At 47.8% G+C, this 22,650-nt stretch overlaps 2 protein-coding genes across 2 annotated transcripts; both read left to right on the plus strand.

Moving 5' to 3' along the window:
* The first annotated feature begins 1,204 nt into the window (after nucleotides 1-1,204).
* Nucleotides 1,205-10,360, plus strand: LOC122394093 (bifunctional coenzyme A synthase-like). Its single transcript, XM_043390675.1, has 2 exons — nucleotides 1,205-1,424; nucleotides 7,450-10,360. The coding sequence occupies exon 2, from the start codon at nucleotides 7,461-7,463 to the stop codon at nucleotides 9,105-9,107; it is 1,647 nt and encodes a 548-aa protein (XP_043246610.1). The 5' UTR covers nucleotides 1,205-1,424; nucleotides 7,450-7,460; the 3' UTR covers nucleotides 9,108-10,360.
* A 788-nt stretch (nucleotides 10,361-11,148) lies between these two features.
* LOC122394094 (holocytochrome c-type synthase-like) lies at nucleotides 11,149-21,202 on the plus strand. Its single transcript, XM_043390676.1, has 6 exons — nucleotides 11,149-11,233; nucleotides 16,383-16,636; nucleotides 16,890-17,012; nucleotides 17,335-17,454; nucleotides 19,193-19,305; nucleotides 20,995-21,202. The coding sequence occupies exons 1-6, from the start codon at nucleotides 11,149-11,151 to the stop codon at nucleotides 21,200-21,202; spliced, it is 903 nt and encodes a 300-aa protein (XP_043246611.1).
* Nucleotides 21,203-22,650: the final 1,448 nt, after the last annotated feature.

The following is a 22,650-nucleotide window of genomic DNA, read 5'->3' on the forward strand; positions in this document are numbered from 1 at the left end:
TCGATTTTGAGTACTTTGTACCTTCATTGAGGCCTAATAACGGACGTTTTTAGTTATAAAATGAAGCACTGAATCTAATGAGGGCAAAATTTATTCATTTTTGCACTTTCAGGCCGGGCTATCCTGGCATGAACTTCGGCAAGTTTGTGTGTAAAGCCTATGGTGAAGGGAAAACTTCACGCCCGGCTGACGTCACAGACCTCGGCTACCAAATCGTGTCCGGTGGGGGCTGCGGCAGAGCGTCGCTGCAGCCTATTTCAAACGCGGCGAACCGTTGCGCGGGTGGACTGGTGATTGTCGCTCAAATAAAGGTTAAATTGCGTTCAAATGTGGTTATTAGCAATGTGCCACCGAAAAGAGTGATAATGATACCCAAAAAACAGCAAACAAACCGCTTACAATAAGAAATATCGGACGGTAAACTTTAATCCGCGCCACTTTCGCCTCCTGCAGCACCGAATTTCGTGCTGCAGGAAAACGAAGTATGCTTCAGTAGGTGACGTCACACAGGCGGTGACGCAGTGGTGTGGGCGGGACTAACGGGCGACGAAGTCCTCACTGCGCATGCGTGCTGCAGCATATTTCATTTCGGCTGCGCAGCCGAACAGCCCTCTGGCTTCTGTGCGGCCCCTGCCACAGACACGCACGCCATCAAGCACGCCATTACACGTAGGAGCTAAATGTGGCCGCCCGCACCGGGGCTTGAACCGGAGGGGTGTTCACGGGCACCGCACACTGCTGCGTGCGGTGTGTGCGGTGCGTCCAGCAGGCGTGGGGGTAGGGGATGGGTAGGCGGCTCTGACGTCACGGCTGCGTGCGGTGGACGGTCCGCTGTGGCCAGTCCCGACCGGCCACAGCGATCGCTGTGTGCGGTGACGGAAGGCTGACGTAGGGACGCGGTGGGCGGAGCTTCGAGGCTGTGTGCGGTCCGACCGCACACAGGGTCCGTGAACAGCCCTCCGGCTCTCACTTCCGGCTAAGCGTCGAACTCCGGCGCTTTTATCCACTCGGCCACGGAGAGGACCGAAAATGACCGAAAATGACCGAAAATGCGGTGCGCTGGATAAAATCAGCTGCTGGCCAGATGGTGACGTGCTATGCTAGTTATTGATATAAACACGGTAGTAGATGGACAATAACACATAAAATGGCACTTATAGAAAAATTAAAAGATAAAAATTTAGTTATTTGTGTCTGGCATTGACATATAACAAGCTTTGCTGGCGCCACCATACGGCGCCAGCTGCCGATTCGTTCAGAAAATAGTGCGGGCCGGCGTAACGCGTCAAAAGTTGGTCAGAAGCGTCGTTACGTAAACAAGAGCAAGGCGAACAAGAGATTTTTCATGATAAACCCCGACCAAGACTTACGACCAAGGCTATATTGATATAAACGCTACGAGCCTACGACTTCATAAACGCAAGGTAATTGAAGTCGGTGGACCCTCGGGGGAGGGAATTGAAATGGAGGGCACGCATTTTGAGACCGCGACAAGTTGTGGCACTTCTTAATAATATAATTTCCAGGTTAGTTGTAAATTGAAATTATTAGATTCTGTAGGTAACAGTTTTTTAAAGATGTACAGCTCTCTGCAAACTGCGTGGTAGGTATTGGTATTCTTTTTTGGACAAACTAAAACCGAGAATAACGAAAATGCTATGCTATCCATCTCTGAAAATCGTAACAGCAAGACGCGCGAGACACCGCATTCTAGATTGGCATTATCATTGTATTCATTTTCCATCCAGTTTAGCAACAAAACCCAAAAGTTTATTTTTACCCGAAAAACAAACTTGCATTTTGGGGCATTAGTAGAGCAGACGTCACACGAAGGTTTTCCAACCGAGGAGAGACGCTGTAGGTTTGTAGGTTGTAGGTTAGGTTAGGTCAGGTTAGGTTTGTTTAGGTTTTCCTAGAAAGAAGCACCTCTCATGTATGGCGCCTCTCCTTGGTTGGAAAACCTTTGTGTGACGTCTGCTCTACTAATACCCATTTTGGTGCCACATAAGCCGTCTACTTTGTTAAGTGATAGCATCAGACCCAATCGAAGGAGTGGAGCATGGTGCATCTATTTGCAGTGAGTTCTGACTGACTGTTGACATAGTCGTTGAGTAATTATCGGTTTTGTTGAAAAAAAGAATATCTACCATGCAGTCTGCTGAGGGCTGTTTTGTTTATTGTTTGGATAAATATGAAATCAGGGGCGCACACTGCTGTGACTGCAAAATACGCCTCGTGGCCGCTTCTGCCGAACTGGAACGGTCACCTGAAAGTCAGCCTTTAAAGGTATTAAATGGCTTTTCTCTTCAGTGGCCACTGGCCACACAAACCTTATGAAATAGTTGAAATAATCTTGAATGAGACTATTTTTGTTTCTTTTAAAGATAACCTTATGTTCAATGGTTCTGAATTTTGTTAGTAATTTTGGAACCTTTTGCTTTTCTTTATCATTGAACATAAGGTTATCTTTAAGCTTCGCCCCTTCGCATATATGTTACCACCCTGTCACGTTTTTTGCGTGTGAATAAAAAACCGCCGCTTGGAGTAGCTTTTTGCACATCAATTTTGGACAATGTGTGAAATTTTTTACCCCAGGTCATGTCAGGTCAGGTCACCAGGTCTAGTTAACTGACCAAGCCTAAAAAAGTTTGCAATCATGTCCAGCCTGCAGTGTTTGTCAGAGAAGTTTCAAACTTGGTGGATTGCATGATGTTATGGGTGCCTACAATTTGTATATCTCGGATTTTTTATATGCGTGACCTAAGGTCAGGTCAGTGGCGTGACCTTTCCATTATAAGTCAATGGAGAAAAACGAAAATGCCTCTAGATCCGTGTGTACGCATAGGAACAGTCCAAATATTTCAGTATCACAATGATTTGGACCACCCGTGACGACCAAGGCGTCTTTTTGCTGATAGCCTCTACAAAGGTCATCCGAGGTCATTTGAGGCTACAAACAGCTTTTTGCCAATAACTCTCGATTGGAAAGAGATAGAACGCTGGGGTTGGCCTCATTGTGTTTGTCTTGCCGAGACGCATCGACTGATATGCAACATGACCTTTTTCGGTCAGGTCATGACCTTGACCTGAGATCAAATTTTGAAGTTGACCTTTCAAGGTCAAATTATAGTTCATTCGACGCGTCTCGGCGAGAGGAACACGATTATGGCAATAGGAATGTCCTAGCTTTTTTTAGTCAAAAGTTATTGTCGAAAACACTTTTCGTAAAAGCAGTTATTTTTGGAGTTCTTGCCCTCTGGAGGCTAAACGGTTGACCTGAGGTCATTTTTGATGATCACTTTATCAAAAAAAGTGTTCAAAAGCTATCATTTGCTTTTCCAAGCGTTTTTCTAGCTATCATAGTTCCTGAGATAATGGCATGTTTTCTGAAAATTATAATGACAATTTGCAAATTTTGACCTTTGATGACCTCGGGTGACCCCAATATTGCTCTAAGATGAAAAATGACTGAAATACTTTCAAACGTACGCATCGAGAGCTATCGACTGCTTTTTACCGCGTCTTTCTAGCCCTCTTAGTTTTTGAGTTAGAGGTGGGTGGTAACATATGCCCCCCCCCCCCCCCACTAGGGCGAAGTTGGCTGAGACCGCCACTGGGGCGCGGGTTAAAAGAAACATACGTCGTTATGCTGTTCATACAAGTACTTCACCATTTACTTGAGACTATTTTTGTTCGTATCGCATCCATGCATGCCTGTATCAATAAGTTGCACGCCTGGCAACTAGCATTTTAAGTCAATGCTTACATGCCCAGCACAAGCACAATGAGATTGAGCATTGAAGCGGGATTTACCAGACACCTCAGATGGCAGCCGGCAGTCGGCACTGAAAGGGTCTCAGCAAACAACACATTTTAACTTAAAGTCAGTCAATGATGCCTTTCGTAGATTATCTACCTAACCATCTCACTTTTTTATAAATTTAGCTCGAATGTTTGAATGGACGGATTGACAGAGCCGGGGCCCACGCTAAGCAGAGCTTGTTGCGTAGACCCCGACCCCTACCATCCGATCGCGCAATTCCGGGTAACGGGAGAATTTAGATGCCAAAGTTTAACGTGCCCTTCAAAGCCGGACACGGCCTGTCCCACTCAACTGACTTCAACTGGCTGCAGTTGCTCCCACCAACCGCAGACCATCCCCGTCAGGAGTCTCAAATATCGAGCGCCGGAGCGACTCGAACCCGGGCTCTCACTACCGGGAGTCCGGTGCTCTACCAACTGAGCTACAGGACAGGCCACTTATATCAGTCAGAGGAGGTTTGGTCAATCGTTGTCATTTTTAGCACATGCCATTTTCGGCAACCATGTGCCAGCGTCAAAATCTTATGAAGATAATGCTTTTGTCATTTTAAAATCGAGCAAAGGTCAGGTCGCCAGAGGTCACCAAAGGTCAAGTTTTGTATTTCAACAAGTTTCGAAAAACGGTGCATGACTCGGAAACCAATAGAGCTAGAGCACTGCGGAAAAACACATTTGATAGCCCTTCTAACGCTGTTTCTAGAGTGCATCCTCAAATTGACTTAACGTCAACGGTTTAGCCTCCTTAGGGCAAAATCCCTAAAATAGTTATTTTTACGATACAATGTTTTTTTTTCTGTAATAACTTTTAACGCTCAAGAGAGTCACCACATTTCCTTTGCCAGGATCTTGTTTCTCTCGTCGAGACGCGTAGAAGGAATTACAATTTGATCTTGAAAGGTCATTTTGAAAATTTGACCTCAGGTCAAGGTCATGACCTGACCAGAAAAGGTCATTTTACATATCAGTCGATTCATTCTCCGAGCTGAACACATCTGAGATGTTTTCACCGCTTTAGCATGTCTCTATCATAGGTTATTGTCAAAAAATTGCCAGGGACATGTTTGGCTATAAACCGACGTTTGAAAGTGTTTGGAGCGACGTTCATCCAAAAGAGGCGCGTTTCAGTTTTCTCCCATTGACTTATAATGGAGACTTCACAAAATTGAGCTGACCTTAGGTCACAGATGTCGAAATTCCGGACAACCGAATCGTGCATGCATGTGTCTTATCAATCGCTGGAAGTTTCAAAGCGATCGTTCAGTCGGTGTAGCCACAGCTAGCATTGTAACTTTTTCTGAGGTAAGGTCACTTGCAGGGTTGTGCTTGACTCATGAGTCGAGTCAAAAATTTGACTCAACTCTGACTCAAATGAGTCAGGTTTGAGTCGAGTCGGATAAAATGTTGAGCTGTTGAGTTGAGTCAGAGTTGAGTCGGACAAAAATATTAAGGTGTTGAGTTGAGTCAGAGTTGAGTCAGTAAAATAACTTTTGACATTGAGTTGAGTCAAAGACATTTAGGAACATGAGTCAGCTGACTCATCTTTCTAGAAACAATATATATAAGCTTTTCTTTCTCTCCCCCGCTTAACAACTTAGGCCTGGCCCCATGCTGCCGATTTTTTCACCCCCCCCCCCCGCTCAACAACTTTTTTATCTGAGTCAATTTTGAGTCAACACACTTGACTCAACAAAATATTTGAGTCAAGTTTGAGTCAACTCATATTTTCATTGAGCCGCTTGAGTCATGAGTCGAGTCAAGGGAAAAAATCAGCTCCTTGTTTGAGTCAGAGTTGAGTCAGGGCTTTCTGAAGTTGAATGATGAGTCGAGTCGGCAAATTTTTTAGAGTCGAGCACAACCCTGGTCACTTGGCATGGTTTGGTGACCTGACCTTAAACGCCCTGTGTCTGAACTTTTTACATGTGCAGAAAAGACGCATGAACAGGTGTGCAAAAACAGCGGCGCGCATTGAAGCATTCGCGAAAAATCTGAGAGGGGGATGCGTAAGAACGCCTCCCTCCAGCGCGGCGCAGGTTAACCCGATAATTTAACTCGGCATTGAGATCAAGGGTAGGAATCAGGGTTGGCAAATTTATGCCAGCAGCCGGTTTAAACTGGTTTAATCCATGGATTAAACCGGCTGGCATAAACTAATTTAAGCCACCCCGGTTTAAACCAGTGTGCACCAACATAATAAATGCCACTTACGTTAACTTGTCGTAACATCACTTGGGTTAAACTGCTTCTTCTCTTCACATTTTCTATACACATCTTTCAATTATAATGCTAACTTGTAATGTTTTTCCTGGGGGTTAACTTTATGTCATTCATTATTGATCTGTATCACCCTGTGTCAAAAGTTTATTTTGATTTGCAGTGTTTTACACAACTAGTTGTTTAAATAGGTGGTTCATCATCATGGAATGAAAAGTCTTGGAGACAGCTTCAATAAAGAAACCAATTTCAATTTTATGAGAAGCTGTAGCAAACATGACCTAATGCTAAATGCATGGTGCAAGGATCAGTGAATGGTAAGGCCTAAGAACTATCATACAGAACATTGCCTATTTACTAGGGAACTGTCTATTGCTTAAGCAGTCAGTGACACTAAACAAAGGAATTGACAGCACGGCCACCATTATAGGCTCCAAAGTTCATGTAAAAAACAATAATAAGTGTGAATAGTTAGGGACACTGTTACCAAGAAAACAGCATGCACTACCTGAAAAAACACAAACCATAGGAACATTCCAGAAGATTTATAAATGATGAGTTGTTACAATTATTTCCTGTGCAATTAAAGAAAAAATCACAGAATGGGTGATACCATGATAAATATTTTTTTCTAGTGTTACTGGCCCAGTCCGCAGACGATTGGTCAGAATATATTTTACATGTAAAATAAAGTGAGACTTTCAACTGGTAAACCGAATGTTAAGGTTAGAATGTGCTTATGCCTTATGCCTACTTTGTTTCGTAGCTTAGTTACCTACTGAACTGACCAGATTGTCAACATAATCACATGCCAAAATGTTGACATAATACCAAATGACAAGGTATTGACTTCCTGCACTCTGCACAGTCACCAACGAGTACACTGACCCACAAGATAAGTTATAGTAGATGTTTTGACTGAAGGTGGTTTTTATTAATTTAAGCCGGTTTAAACCGGTTTAAACCGGTTTAAACCACTGGCTGGCATAAATTCAATTTCAGCCGGCTTTTATCCAACCCTGGTAGGAATCCCACCAGTTTAGTTGGGATGGCCTTTCGATGCAGCTCAGGGCACTCAGTTTTGTGGTGATGTGCCCAGCAGTTTTGAAGATATTGCAAAGAATGGAAGAAGTTAGTGGTTTGCTGTTGCTGTCTAACTGTTCATGTTGAGCAGTAGCACAACATTTAGCCGTATCATATCACCTATACGTATATTGCGTAAGCACGTTCTTTTTTTATACAAGCGAACTGGACAATGAATAACTTGAGCTACCGGCAAAGCTGTCATTTGCCGTCGAGTTGTGGTGGCGGCTGGTTTTGGGCGCGTGCCAGCAGTGTCGGTGTGTGTGGCGCGGTCGGCCAGTCGCTCGGCAGAGAGCCACTGCCAGCCTTACTGACGGCCGCTCTCTGCCGCAGCGTGGCCGACCATGTTCACCACCGGCCTGCTGGTGCTGACGTCGTCGCTGGGGCAGCTGGCGCCGCAGCTGCAGCAGCTGCTGACCAGCGCGGCGCGCTGCGTCAGCGGCCGGCTATACGTGCAGCTGCTGCCCGGCCAGCAGTCGCTGGCGGCCGCCGCCGCGCTGCCCGCCTACCGACCGCTGCTCTACTGGGACGTGGTGTGCCGGCTGTACGCCGAGTCGGCGCGCGCGTGTCCCCAGCTGGACGTGCGCGTTCTGGTGAGTCACCTGAAGCGGCGCCAGCTGCGCGCCCAGACGGCCGCCGCCGTGGACGTGCTGCTGCTGGAGCGGCCGTGCGCCGGCGCCGAGCAGTTCGCCGCCGGACAGGTGTCGCGCCGCGGCCACCACCTGCAGACGATCGCGCTGCAGACCGGCGAGCCGCTGACCGCCGAGACGGCCGGCCTGTGCGCCGCGCCCGACGAGCTGCCCGACCGCTGGCTGGGCGCCCAGGCCGAGCCGGACAACGCGCTGGCGGCCGACGCCGTGTATGACAAGGTGGCGCTCGGAGGAACCTTCGACGGCATCCACAACGGCCACAAGGTGCTGCTGACGGCTGGCCTGATGCGCTGCCGCCAGGAGCTGACTGTCGGCGTCACCGACGGACAGATGAACAACAAGAAGACGCTGAAGGAGCTGATGGCGCCCTGTCTGGAGCGCGTGCAGCTGGTGACGGACCTGCTGGCCGACCTGGACTGCACGGTGCGCCCGCGCGTGGTGCCCATCACGGACCCGCTGGGGCCGACGGCCACCGAGGCCGACCTGCAGCTGCTGGTGGTCAGCGAGGAGACGCGGCGCGGCGCCCAGATGGTGGCCGACGAGCGCCGCCGCCGCCAGCTGCCGCCCATGGACGTGTACACGGTGCCGCTGCTGGCCGCGCCCGACCGACAGACGGCCGAGGAGCCCAAGATCAGCTCCAGCACCCTGCGCATGCGGCGGCTGGGCACGGCCCGCCGGCCGCGACTGGGCGTGCCGCGCCGCGCCGGTGGTCCCTACGTCATCGGCCTGACGGGCTCGGCCGCCAGCGGCAAGTCTTCGGTGGCCCGTCGGCTAGCCGGTCTCGGCGCGCACGTCATCGACTGCGATAAACTCGGACACGCGGCGTACGCCCCCGACACGCCGTGCCATGCGCAGCTGCGGCAGCTCTTCGGAGAGGACATCGTGGCTGCGGACGGCCGGATCGACCGGCAGCGGCTGGGCGCGCACGTGTTTGGCGACCCGGCGGCGCTGCGGCGGCTCACCGACTGCGTGTGGCCCGAGATCGCGCGGCTGGCCGAGCGGCGGCTGGCGGCGCTGGGCGCCGGCCAGGTGGCCGTGCTGGACGCGGCCGTGCTGCTGGAGGCCGGCTGGGACGCCCAGCTGTGTGACGAGGTGTGGGTGGCGCTGGTGCCGCGAGACGAGGCGCTCCGCCGCGCCGTCCGCCGCGACGGCATCAGCGAGCAGGCGGCCGCGCGCCGCCTCGACGCGCAGATGTCCAACGAGGAGCGCGTGGCCGCCGCCACCGTGGTGATCAGCACCCTCTGGGAGCCGGAGGTCACCCAGCAGCAGGTGGAGCGCGCCTGGAGCCAGCTGCGGGCCGACCTGGGACACGACCTGGAGCACCTGGATGATGGCGCCTGAACTGGGGCACAGCTAGGCACCAGCGGAAGTGGATTGATCGCGTTAATTGGCTCCTTCGCCAGCCTCTGGCTGTGCTGTAAATTTGTAAGCTTTTAACGATTAGATTATTTGCTACTTATTCGAGATGGGAGGGAGAGTAAGACAATGATTTGCTGGCAGTTAGTTTTTAAACTGGGGGCGTAAAGCCTCAGCTTGAAAGAGATGTTAAATGCTCTTGTGAGTTGTGATACTGAAAATTCGTCAACCGGGGTGATGTAAGCTATATAATCCTTCGAAATAATAATAATAATAATGAAAACCAAGTCAGAATGCTATGATTTTGCGCTCTTTTCAATTGCCTTCCTCAGTCAGCGATAAATGTCAAGTGTTATTCTAGTGCGCCCTGTAAAGTTACCACTCGATCGCCTCCTCTAGTGAGCTAAATTCTGATCTCTTATTGCAATATAAGAATTTTTGCAGTCCCAGGTGACAGCTATTGCAAATGAGTGTATTGGTGCATATTTCAAACGGTTAATTATTTGATATCCAAAAAGCTGTAGACTGTACGGCTTCACGGTTTGGCAAGCTTTTTCAACTCAACAGGAACGTATAACTGTTTTCGGTACTTGTTACTATTTTCGGGGAGGGTTGAAGCGACAGCGGCGGCGGGAGACAGCCGCTATGATACCTGGAGGATGGATGCGCTTTATCGGATGCTTTGGCCAATACTCAACAAAGACTCACTGAGTTGGGTGTCCCTCGACTGAGTGATGATTTGTGTAAAGTCACGACTCACTTGGACTTTGACATGTTTGGGATGCCGCTGTATACTGCTTGAGCTGGCTTGCCCGGTTTACCTGTGACTGGCATTACTACTTCCTGGCGGGGATAGTCATGTTTTAATGATCCAACCTGGCCTAGCTGTGAATAGCATGAGAAGAGCATCCGAGCAATTTTTAAACACAGGATGGTATGAATCGTATGCTAGCTGCACTTAATTATGGGAATTTAGTGGTAGTGGGAATGGGAGCGACAGAACGAAGTAGTGTTTATTTAATCCGTGATTTAATCATTAGCACCCGTCTGATTGCATGCAACATGTGCAATGTGCATGTTTGGGAATATGTATATTCGATACACGTTATTTGTAGATGTGGTTTTCTTTCATTCTACTTATCGTATATAGCCGCCTAATGTTTTGTGATTTTTCTGTCAAGCTGGTTATGAATTATGATAATGTAATGGGTGCCAATAAACGAATTAAGAGTTGGAAAGGTCTCTCTTTTAGTTTATTACTTCTGTCAACGCTTGCTAGTCTCATCAGAAAATAAAATAGGGTCAATCTGTTTAGCATTGCACCGTCCCAGCAGTCTTGTCAGTCATCGCGGCCACATGGATCAGCTGATTGTGCTAAGGCGGGCTCTCCAACTGTCCAATCCACCATGCTGCACGTCGCGGCTCCCACTCCCGCGTTGTGACATTGTGAAATAGTGTATAGCTGTATGTACGTAGCTATCGTTACCGATCGGTGACAAGAGCATTCACTGAGCGCCCTTTTGTGTTGAGCATTTCGCGGCAGCGTCCAGCTCCAAAGTGTAACATTGACTCTGCCTGAGACACCGCCATTCCACCTGCAAGTGAAGCATATTTTCATTTCATTTCAGGTTTCCGCACCGCTGTAATCTCCCATGGTACGGCTCTCGCGAGATTAAGCGGTAGGTTTTGCACTTTTACATTTCCGATGTATCTCAGAAACTAATGGATCTACGATGAAGCCATTTTACACGATCATGGCCGGCTTGTGAACGAACAAGTCGATCGCATCTTCAACACTTAAAAGCTTAAAACGACGAAGATATAGCCTGAAGTACACTAAATTTTCTAGGTGCAAAACCTACCGCTAAAACCCACGAGACCTGTACCCCTGTACCGTCACGTCGATGCCCCGGTACCCTTTTGCACAGTGGTGCAGTCCACCAGCCGATGCCGTCCGCTCACTGTTCCCGGTACCTCCCCTTCACTGCTAACGCCCCGGTCGTGTTTCAGCCGAGAGAGAGCAGCGATGGGGAACGCCACGTCCACGGCGGCCATCCAGACGGCCGAGAGCCTGCGTCACGAGCTGTACCCGGCCGGCCAGCCGCACTCAGGTCGGTCGGCCGCCGACACTTCTCCTAACTGCTGTGCATCCCGTGTTTTTGTACGCTCTGGGGTTAGATGAATAGAATCGTCTTGGAGGAATCATTTATAAGGCGGATAGTCTCTTTGACGAATCATCTGTAAGAGTAGACATCCTTGATGCTTGCAGATGTATGCTACTTTCTGCTTTGGCATTATATTGCATGTGGGAGCTATGCCATTTGATCATTTGTTTGAGGCGGGTTCAGCAGCTGCGTATAATGTGACATCCAGTGCAGCACAATTCGCGAAAATAATGCTAACCCTGAGCCAGACGGCATATCCATTAGACCCTGAACTTTTTTTATGAAGTGATAGGCATGCATATCCGGAGAAGTCTGACTAGAGCGCAGTTGTCAGTATGCCTGGGCGCCCTTCTTGCATGGACGTCATCAGATCAATACCGCAGTTGGCGTCATCAGATCAATAATATATTTTCCAGGCCGACCGAGCTCGTCTGCAAACGAGGCATTTGCCACCGGAAAATCAAAGGGTTGTTGAATCAGCTAGGTATTTTATTTGTTGGCTCCTTATTGTTGTAAATGTGTTTTGTCAGTCTTCATCAGTTTTTATTCTTCTTACTTCTTGATTGTTCTGTCTATCTTAGTCATTTTTTATTCGTCTTACGGGATAAGTGACACATCCGTGGCCGGTGCCAGTTAACTTCAGCACCAGTTTTTTTTTACGGAGGTAGTTTTGAAAATGTCATGACACCGGCTCTGTCGCTTATGATTAAAATGAAGCTTTTGAAAAGTACAGTGGAATCCGCTTAATAAATCCACGGATAATGAATCCAGACGCTTATTGTGGCCGCTTGAGCTGTTCACGGATTTCCTCCATAGTTACCCGCAGTTAAAAAATCCGCTTAACCCGCGCGGGGCTGGGGGGTAAATTTTACCCCCCTCGCGAATATTTGCAATATCTCAAAAACGGCGGCGCGCAGCGCCGCCAAACTTTCAGTACCTTTTCTTACATCAATTTGACACGTTCCCTGAAAATTTGAGCGAAATCCTTCGGATTTTTTTTTGGGAGAAAATGACGTTTTAGTGACGTCATGTTCGCCATTTTCGCCTCAAAAACGGCAAAATTTCAAACGTCGCTAACATCTTCATTTTTAAGGGAATCAAGACGTAACAAAAAGGTTATACGTGATTCTACTTTGTCTATGAAACTGCTATCTCGGTTTTTTGAAAATTTTTGATTTTGGCCCATTTTATTTAAAGGGACCCTCCCACCTTCAAAAAAGTTAATGAATTGGCATGAAAGTGATGTCGCTCGGTTCAGAAAGAGCAAAAACGAATATCTACCAAATTTCATCGAAAAATATTCACCGGTTTTCAAGATATTAGACTTTTACTTTTGTTTACTTTTTGGGATCTCCGCTGTTCCTAGCGACTTTATTTGAAAGTGCGGCATTTGTTGCGCGCAAAGCAGCGTATACCACCGCGTGCTACAAAACGTTTTAGTCAAACTTAATGACGGACGTTCGAAAGCCTGATGACGTCATCAGATTCCCGTAATGGTTAAGAGATAGGGACCACGCTGGTCCCACCCTGCAAGTAAAGGGAAGGAATTTCTTGAACACCATAAAGCTGCGGGGGTTGCGACCAGGATAAATGGTGGTTTCTGAGCCTGGCCGCAAACTTGGCTATCTCAACTCAAAACTAATGTTAAGGTGGGAGGGTCCCTTTAACTGACTTTTTTGCGAAAATAATTATAAAATCCAAAATTTTGCGTGTATCGAAAAAACCGGAATATATGTCAGAGAAGTGGTCCATGTGCACATTGTGCACCTACATACCAATTTTTAGAAGAATCGGTTAAAAAATGTGGGAGTTATTCAAAATTTAATGACGTCACGACAAACAATTTTTTTAATGATTTTTTTTTTTTGGAAGTTCTAGACCTCGTACGGAAGCAAAAATAGCACCTTTCGATTCGCCGTGAAAAATTGCATCAGATAGACACCTTTTTAGGCCTTAACAACGAACTTCAAAATTTTACCTCACTTGACCTGACTTCGACCTGAAACTCATCCAGATGTGGTCCATATCACCTATTGAGTGTGCTTATTGAATTCTACGAATAAAATGACGCATAAAACATGTGTCGCACATGCCCTTTTCTATATTTTGTTTTTGGTGACCTGACCTGACCTGACCTGACCTGACCTGACCTGACCTTGACCTTGACCTCTGAATGATATTGTATGCAACGAATATTGTCTTGGTAGCCTAAGAACACGTTTTGGACAATCAGTCTCAGTCCATGACTCCATTCTTCGGCAACTACGGTGCAAGGCCGATACTGTAGAAACTTTCAATTTGTACCCTTGACCTGACCTTGACCTTGACCTCAACTTTTAAATTAAGTACATGTTTTTAGTTGTTCGTGATGAGATCTTTCGATTGGCGTTTGAATTTTCCAACTCGGACCATTAGTTCGGGAGATAACGGGGGGGGGGGGTAAAATTTACCCCCCCCCCCCCAGCCCCGCTCGTTCGGCTGGAGACCCCAGCCCCGCGCGGGTTAATAAATCCACGTACTCCGCTTAATAAAGCCGCTTGGGAGTTTCGAAGTCCGCAGTGGCGTCTCCCCATTCAAAGTGTGGCATCCAACCCGCTCAAAAAGAACCGCACTGGAGCAGCGGTCTGCAGCAGTTGGACTTCCCATGACAGAAGGAAGTTCAGGGGTATCAAGAGCGCCATCACCAAGCACCTCAGAGAAATGTTCCCGGCAAAGCAGGCACCCTCGACTGTTTCGCTGGCATAGCAGGCATGACGGGGAGTGATCGTGGATGGGCATGTCGACTTAATCGCTGTGACAGCTTTGCAGTGTGCGCTGGTCACTTTCAGGGGCTCCACTGCAGTCGCAGGTGGGGGAGGGGGATGTCCAACCCTAAAACGCACGCCTTTATGCATAAGGCTACATTACGAAAGTCAAATTATTGGGGGTCCGGCCCCCGTGACCACACCGGTGCGGTGGAGCCCGTGGTCACTTTCATTGTAATAAGTAAGCCAATGAGGAATGCTAGCCTGTACGCTTGTACGTGGGGTGAATGAAAAGTTTTGAGCCTAACACAGTTACAGGTGACGCCGGTTAATGAAAATTTGGTCACACATTTTGCCACTATTTTTAGGAGTGTACACCAAGTTTTGAAGTCCTAGTCCTTTCCGTTTCGTTTTTAGAGCCCGTTAAAGTGAAGAAGATTACGCATTCGGTGAAAAGGGAGAAAATCGAGAACCGAGCTTTTATAAAGTATTGCGATTTCAAAGCCATGCCTTCATCTGAAATTAAAAAGGACCTGAAATTAAACTAATTGGTTGTGGCCCATCATATGGCACTGTTAAGGTTTGAGTTGCTAATTTCAAGCAGGGCAGGAACAGCGTCCAAAATGAACAAATATCAAAAACGCCGTAGAATGTGACAAAATCCGAAAACATTGACCCTGCTCTAGGGGTGTGGATGCTGGATCCAGGACTGTGAGCTCATCAGATAGCGGTAAGAATGGACATCTCCCAGGAGCAAGCTGGCGACATTCTTACCAATGGGCATGACACGAGAAAGGTCTCTGCTCATTGGACCTCTCGGCTTTTTGCTGCAGAGCACGACGAGAGATGTGTAATGACATTTGGCGCTAGTTGAAGCAGATTCTGAGAGTTTAAAGTCACTTTTCGCTACCGATGATAAACTGTGGGTGTTTCACTTCAATCCAGCATGGGAAGAACAGTGGAGTCAGTGAAACAACGTCTCTACTCTAATCTGAAAAATTAAAAGTCAGAGTCACAACAAGGAGGAAAGTGTTCCGTAATTGGGAAAATAAATGAAATGTCTTGCAAGTGCACTTCTTTTCAAAGGGTCTTACTGTAATTGGGCATTACTAGGATGAACCACTGATACACCTTCGTTAGAAAATCAGGAAGATCAGAAGGGCAATTCTGACAAAATTGGTCGTGTTTCACCAGGACAATAAACCAGGTTATTTTTCACTGGTTCCAACGTAAACAATCAATTACTCAGCCTTCCAATGTATCCCAAACTTAATCTTTTAACCAGCATTGGTATCCTTAGGGTGTCTATTTCTTTCTAAACCTAAAGAAAAAACTGACTGGATGACGCTTCACAAAAAATAATGACGTCATTGACACCGCGAGCACTTACCCAAAATAGCATGATTCAAGGCGCTAAAAAAGTAAGGAAAAAAGTGCTAGGACTTCACAATTTGGTGTCCACCCATATCAATAGTGGCAAAATATGTGACCAAAGTTTCATTAATCTGCGTCTCCTGTAACTATGTTAGGCTCAAAACTTTTCATTCACCCTACGTAGTGCAGGGGAACGGAACGTGCAGCTGCGATACATGCTTTTTGATGAAAATAGCTGACACCGGTTAATAAAGCCACCGCTTAATAAATCCAAAACACCTTGTCACCAAGGTGGCTTTATTAAGGGGATTCCACTGTAATTGGCATTTTAGCATTCGTTTATTATTATTCTACTGATTATCTAGTGTGAAGAGTATTAAGTTTTTATATGCCATTTTGAAATGCCTACTAAGGTGTGCTTCGATACTCAACGCTGTTTTGTACTTGTTCGATCGAAATGCGAGTGGGTATATAATTGGTTAATGATTCTAGAGGTCAGATTTCAAATAGTACTCATCGATCGTCTAGTTCTGATGCGCTTGGCTACGGATGTATTGCGTTGAGTTTTATCTCCCTATCTTCCTGAAAATGTACGGCTCTCGCGAGATTAAGCGGTAGGTTTTGCACTTTTACATTTCCGGTTATATCTCAGGAAACTAATCGATCTACGATGAAGCCATTTTACACGATCATGGCCGGCTTGTTACCCAACAAGTCGATCGCATCTTCAACACTTAAAAGCTTAAGACGACGAAGATATAGCCTGAAGTACACTAAATTTTCTAGGTGCAAAACCTACCGCTAAAACCCGCGAGACCTGTACCTACATATTAGTTGACCGAGTGATTGTCAATATGCTTTTGTGCTTAGACACACACTGTCCACAGTCACACCACACCCTGTGAAGACCGTTATGTTGTGAGGTATATTCTGTTTGATGAGAGCGCTTTTACTAATATAGTTTCACGTGTTTTCAGACCTGACCCAGCCTCCATCGGCGGACGTGCCGGAGCAGCCCGCTAAGACGGCCGCCGGTCCATACCGCGTCCTGCCGCCCGAGTGTCCCATGTCTGCGGGTGGCGGCGGGCAGACCCTACCCCCCGAGTGTCCCATGTCCTCGAGCTCGGCGCCAGAGCGTCCCATGACCGGGCGGGACTCGCTGCCGGCCCACCAGCACGGCATCGTCACCGACCAGGCCGGCGCCGTGCTCCAGGTCGACCCCGCCAACATGGTGAGTGCGCCGCGCCGGGACGGTGCCCGGCGGCAGACTCGTGGATCAGTCTGATCAGTCTGTGACCGAATCAGGTGGTGTGACTATCGTGTGTATTGTCGGTGCGTGTGAATGGGTGATGTCGGACCCCTACGTGACTCTACGGCGCCGTGTTCCAGCGTCTGTGTCGGTACGCGGCTCGTAGGTGCCGGGTCCGTGCATGTCTGTCCCGCCGTTCCTCTGACCGCCATGTGTGGCCTCTGTTTGTGGACAGGAAGCGCCGCCGAACCAGAAGCCGGCGCCCGACCAGCCGTTCCCGCTCTCCACTGAGCGTCAGGTGTCCAACATCCCGCGCGCCACCGACGACACCTCCAACTGGGTGTACCCGTCACCGCAGGTCAGCAATTATGGCGCCTCCGGCCTCCTCCTCTCGCCCTCCCCTGACAGCTCCAACTGGGTTAGCAGGAGAGTGAGCGTCCTAGCCTCCGACAACTCCAGCTGCATGTACCCGTCGTCACCGATAGACCAAAGTCAATAGGACATACTTGCTCAGCTAATCTCGACTTTATCCTTTATCGTGACAATAAACGATTCTTTCCTTTATCCAAATGATAACGCACAACTATTTAGTGATACAGCGATACAGCCATCTGCGTGCTCTGTCGCTGCCCTGGGCGTATCACCCTCCTCCCCGCGCTAACGGCACACTTGCTGTGCAGATGTTCTGGAACGCCATGTTACGCAAGGGCTGGCGCTGGAAGGAGGACGACCTGTCGCAGATGGACATGGACAACATCATCCGCATCCACAACGTCAACAACGAGCTCGCCTGGCAGGAGGTAGGCGGTCGACCTCGGCCCTCCGGTACCCTGTCGTCGGTACATGGACGCTGATGAGATCCGATCAGTACAGTCATGAACGTTTGTGAAATCATGAATGTTTGTGTTGACTATCTGAATTACCTCATTTCGATGGATTATGCACGAATATGTGTCTCACTAGTCACTGTACTTTTCCTCGAACAAAGTCATGTCGAATCTTGCCTCTTTCACTTAAGTTTTGAGAGCTGTGGATGCGGAAAAGAATGAAAAAAAAAACAATAAAAACGCATTAAGCAGATTTGATATTGCTTTAGTTGTCGCTTTTTTGGTACACAAGAGCTATTCATTATCAATATGTCCACGTGGATGAACAGTGGACACGGTAGATTGTCTTCCTTTTTTATAGAGCGTCACAATGAAGCTTGAATATTCAATAGGAAACATGCCAATGCATTTTTATATTTTGCCGGCCTATCCGGAGACGCTTTAACCCGCGCCCCGCTGGGCTATTCAGCCATACGCGCCCTGCTCGGGGGGGGGGGCAGATTCTGCCCCCCCTGTCTAACTTCCGAACCGATGGTCGTAGAAAGACGGGGAAAACGGCAATCGAAAGCTCTCAACAAGGCGGATCTTAAGAGCCCAATTTTTTTTTGCTTAAGTAGGTCAGGGGTCAGGTCAAGGTCAGGTCAAGGGTACAAAATGCAAGTTTCTACAGTATCGGCCTTGCACCGTAGTTGCCGAAGAATGGACTGAGGCTGATTGCCCAAAACGTGTTTTTTAGACTACCAAGACAATATTCGTTGCATACAATGTCATTCAAAGGTCAAGATCAAGGTCAGGTCAGGTCAGGTCAGGTCACCAAAAACCAAATATAGAAAAGGGCATGTGCGACACATGTTTTATGGGTCATTTTACTCATAGAATTCAATAGGCACACTCAATAAATGATCTGGACCACCTCTGGATGAATTTCAGGTCGAGGTCAGGTGAAGGTCAGGTCAAGTGAGGTCAAATTTTGAAGTGTGTTGTTAAGGCCTGAAAAGGTGTTTATCTGATGCAGTTTTTCGCGGCGAATCGAATGGTGCTATTTTTGTTTCCGTACGAGGTCTAGAACTTCAAAAAAAAAATCATTTTTCAAAATTTTTGTGTGTTGTGACGTCATAAAATTTTGAATAACTCCCACATTTTTGAACCGATTCTTCTAAAAATTGGTATGTAGGTGCAAATAGACCAGTTCTCTGACATATATTTCGTTTTTTTGATACACTCAGAATTTTGGATTTTATAATTATTTTCCCAAAAAAGTCAGTTTTTTTAGAAAAAAATGGGCCAAAATCCAACATTTTCAAAAAAACCGAGATAGCCATTTGATAGACAAAGTAGAATCGCGTATAATCTTTTTTGTTACGTCTTGATTTCTTTACAAATGAAGATGTTAGCGGCGTTTGAAATTTTACCGTTTTTTGAGGCGAAAATGGCGAACATGACGTCACTTAAACGTCAATTTCTCAAAAAAATTCCGACGGATTTCGCTCAAATTTTCAGGGAATGTGTCAAATTGATGTATGATAAGGTACTGAAAGTTTGACGTCGCTGGTTTAACGCGTTTATAAGTTATTGGCGAAAAACGGGAGGGGGGCAGATTCTGCCCCCCCCCCCCAGCGGGGCGCGGGTTAAGGCGCTCTCAAATGCCCCATTCATAGCCCCGGTGCCTAATCATACCAGTTATCTGATGTCGCGCTGATGTTTGACACAGATCCTGAAGTGGGAGGCGCTGCACGCGCACGAGTGCGGCCAGCCGAAGCTGAAAAGGTTCGGCGGCAAGGCTGCCGACTACTCGCCCCGCGCCCGCTTCAGGAGCTGGATGGGGTGAGTACAGTGGATAGACAATAGTGACTGCTAGTCCTGCTAGAACCACACACGATGATTCTCGTCGTTCAGTAAAAGTCTCAGCAAGCACGTATTAAAACAGTGCGCCTCACCTGTTCCCTGCGAAATACAGGGTTGGGCAGATAAATTGGGACAAAATACATATTTGCATTTAGAACGCCGTAGCTTAGAAATTTGTAAACATAGGCATTTCAAATTTGGATCACATATTGTCACACCAATTTTACACATTTATCACCAAATATGGTCACCGTGGTCCACCTGCATCAGTCCTTATTGGTGCCTGGACTGGCCGCACGCGCGGCGAGATCTTCCGTCTGAAATGGCTCGTAATTGTAGCCAACTGGCACTGCTGAGGCCCACTACAGTCACATGGAGACGTTCGTTAGACTCACCCGCAAAAACGCCCAAGCAACCGGAACTTGTGTGGGCTGAGGTTTAATGAGGAAGGGGGCATTTTCCCTTGGGTACAGTTTGCGGGATCCTCCGTTTCAGGAGATTTTGTATTTAATTTACTGTATGCCGGGGAGCTGACTCCTCGAAGAGCATCAATCCATGCAGGATGTTGCCTTCTTCCATCTTGTTGATTCAAACTGCCGGAATAATGGTTAGGTACTCTGTAATGGCGAACCCCCTCCCGATTCCGTAAAATAAGGGGGCCTCACGTGACCGTCAGAAGTCACCGAGTGGAATGCCATCACCGATGTCTGCTGCATGCTTTTTGAAACTAAGATCACGTCTTCGGGGCTGGTTGCGATGTTACATGGTGTTTGCGGTTGTTCATATGTTCGGTAATGGGGATACCATCGTCGAAAAAGACCTGCACGTGCTTGCTGGCTTCTCCAAGCCCTTCAAGAGGAAACAATCTTTTTAACGTCACAGCTGCTTCAATATCTATGTTAACAGGTTAATATGCATCAATGCACAAGAGTACATGTTTGAGGTGCTGGTATATCGCTTTCTCATGGCGCGGCTACCTTCGTTGTAAGCTCGCGCCCCTGTTTTCGCAAGGATCCTCTGATTTAACTAAGTTTTGCCTTTTAGCCCCCCTGGAAAACCGGGGGAGCGGCCGGTGTCAATACAATAGGTATGTAAGGATGAGTGAATATCATCTCTTCCTCCAACGTTTACGTCTGTTCGATACACACCACTTTCAGCCATTTGATGGAGCATAGTTAGAGTATTGGCATGCATGTGCGCGCGGACTAAGGTGATAGTGGCTTGCTTAAGCCCACGCTCTGTGACCAGCCGACTCAAAATTACAACGCAGCCTGCATAACATGGAAAAGTATTCATTAGCCTATATTTATGTTAAAAAATTATCTTAATCGCTAAAAAAATAGTCGTTTTACAGGAAGTTGAAATTTGTCCCAATTTATCTGCCCAACCCTGTACGTTTTGATACACCTGTTGCGCGTCTTTGAATTATAAAATCGATGAAACATCGTCAATATTTGCAGTCTTTTTTTGTACTTATTGAAGTTCTTTCTTTTGTAAAAAAAAAGAACAAAAAAAGCATATGGAGTCTTGTCATCGGTCATGCACAAGCCAGCTGCTTTTATAATCGCGCCCCTGCACCGGTCCCACCGTCCGCGTTGGATATAATGTGAGCCTGCTTTGCGAGTGGGCACGTTTGTAAGCGGCGCTGGCGCCGGGTCCGTCCGCCAGGTACGAGCTGCCGTTCGACCGGCACGACTGGATCGTGGACCGGTGCGGCAAGGAGGTGCGCTACGTGATCGACTACTACGACGGCGGCGCCGTCAACCCCAACGACTACAAGTTCGCGCTGCTGGACGTACGGCCGGCCCTGGACAGCTGGGAGAACGCCTGGGACCGCATGGTGGTGGCCTGGGCGCGCTGGTTCCACTCAGAATAGTCGCCGCCGATCACAACACTCGCCATCGTTAAGTTTGTCGTTTTTGGACATCTGTTCAAAGCTTAGAACACATCGAAAGACAGCTACGAACCAAAAAGAAGTCAAGCCAGCTGTTACCTTCGCAATTCAGCGAGTTCCCTGAAACGGCAATTTAGTATTTGGAATATTCTCAGTGCCGTTTTTTAGTCAATCTTAATTTCGATGCTCGCTGTTGAGTCCAGTCAAGTTCTCCTGAAGGTCCCGGCGCCGTCGTCCGTGGCAGGAGTCGGCAGTGCCCGCCTCCGTGTGCCGCCCTAGTAGTGCAGCCGAGCGCGGCGTGACTGAGAGCTGATACCCGAATCTGAGGTCCCGTGGCCAGCAGCCTTGCCCGATCGCTGTGCAATAGGGTGATAGTCCGAGTGGAGGCGGCGGAGTAGGGTGGCGCTGGCTCTGGTAGTCGGGTGCGGCGGCGCACCGCTGGGCCCAGTCACGGCGCCTGGTGCGGTCCGCAGCGCCACCGGTCGCCGGCTGTCGGCTCCGAACCGTGAGGACGGTACTGGAACAGCCGGCTGTCAGTTCTGGACGGTCCAGTTTGGAACGGCCCACCGCGGCTGAGCCCGGCGATCACCGCAGGGTAGTGCCGGCTGGGGCATTGGAAGTGACAAGGAGTTCATCACTTCCCACTGATGTGTGTCTGTGTGTGTGTGTGCCAGTATGCAAATGTTTGTCTGATGGCTGTGTAACCTCGCGGACGAGAATGTCCAGCTGGGTGTCAATACACACAATATGCTCACAATGGCTGTCGCGTGGCGGTGAATGGCGATTGCAAAAGGTCAAGACAAAGTCATTAGCGCTGGTGAAGGGTGTTTGCTTTCAGTGTCGGTAAATGCGACAACTCGCATTGTTCAGTGTAACCAAGAGTGGAACTTCTTTTGCACGCGTGGATAGGAATGGGATTGAGTTAGGATTCCTGGACTCGTTCGAACCTTATTGGGCTTAACGTGCTGGGATGTTTTTTTCGTATGCTCGAATAATCGAAGCATATCAGGACCTCCAAAAGCACAACGGACTCGGTTTGATTATTGATATGACCGGCTTTCCGAAGGTAGGTACTGCACAGTGCACTTATCCCCATTCTGACGATAGGCGTTATCACAAGTGTATTCGCGGCCATTGGGGCGACGTAAGAAAAGAAGATAACAACTGGCCCCAAGAACTTTAAATTATCAGTTAGCATGCACCTTTTCCTTGATCTGTAGAGAATTTACCATTAATTGCTAGAGAAAATTGCATTTAAAATCTTCCATTTATGCTTTTTTCATCGTTTGCACAATATGTTCTTTTACTAAGCTAGAAACACTAATTAGAAATAGTTCCCGCTTCATCGTCAAGAACAATAGGGAAGGCTTGAAGTGAATACAATAATCTAAACGGTTTTGTAATCTATGTGAAGACACTTCTAAAATTGC

The sequence above is a fragment of the Amphibalanus amphitrite genome, unplaced genomic scaffold (assembly GCF_019059575.1).
Source record: "Amphibalanus amphitrite isolate SeventyFive unplaced genomic scaffold, NRLGWU_Aamphi_draft 000573F_arrow, whole genome shotgun sequence".
NCBI classification, from domain to species: domain Eukaryota; kingdom Metazoa; phylum Arthropoda; class Thecostraca; order Balanomorpha; family Balanidae; genus Amphibalanus; species Amphibalanus amphitrite.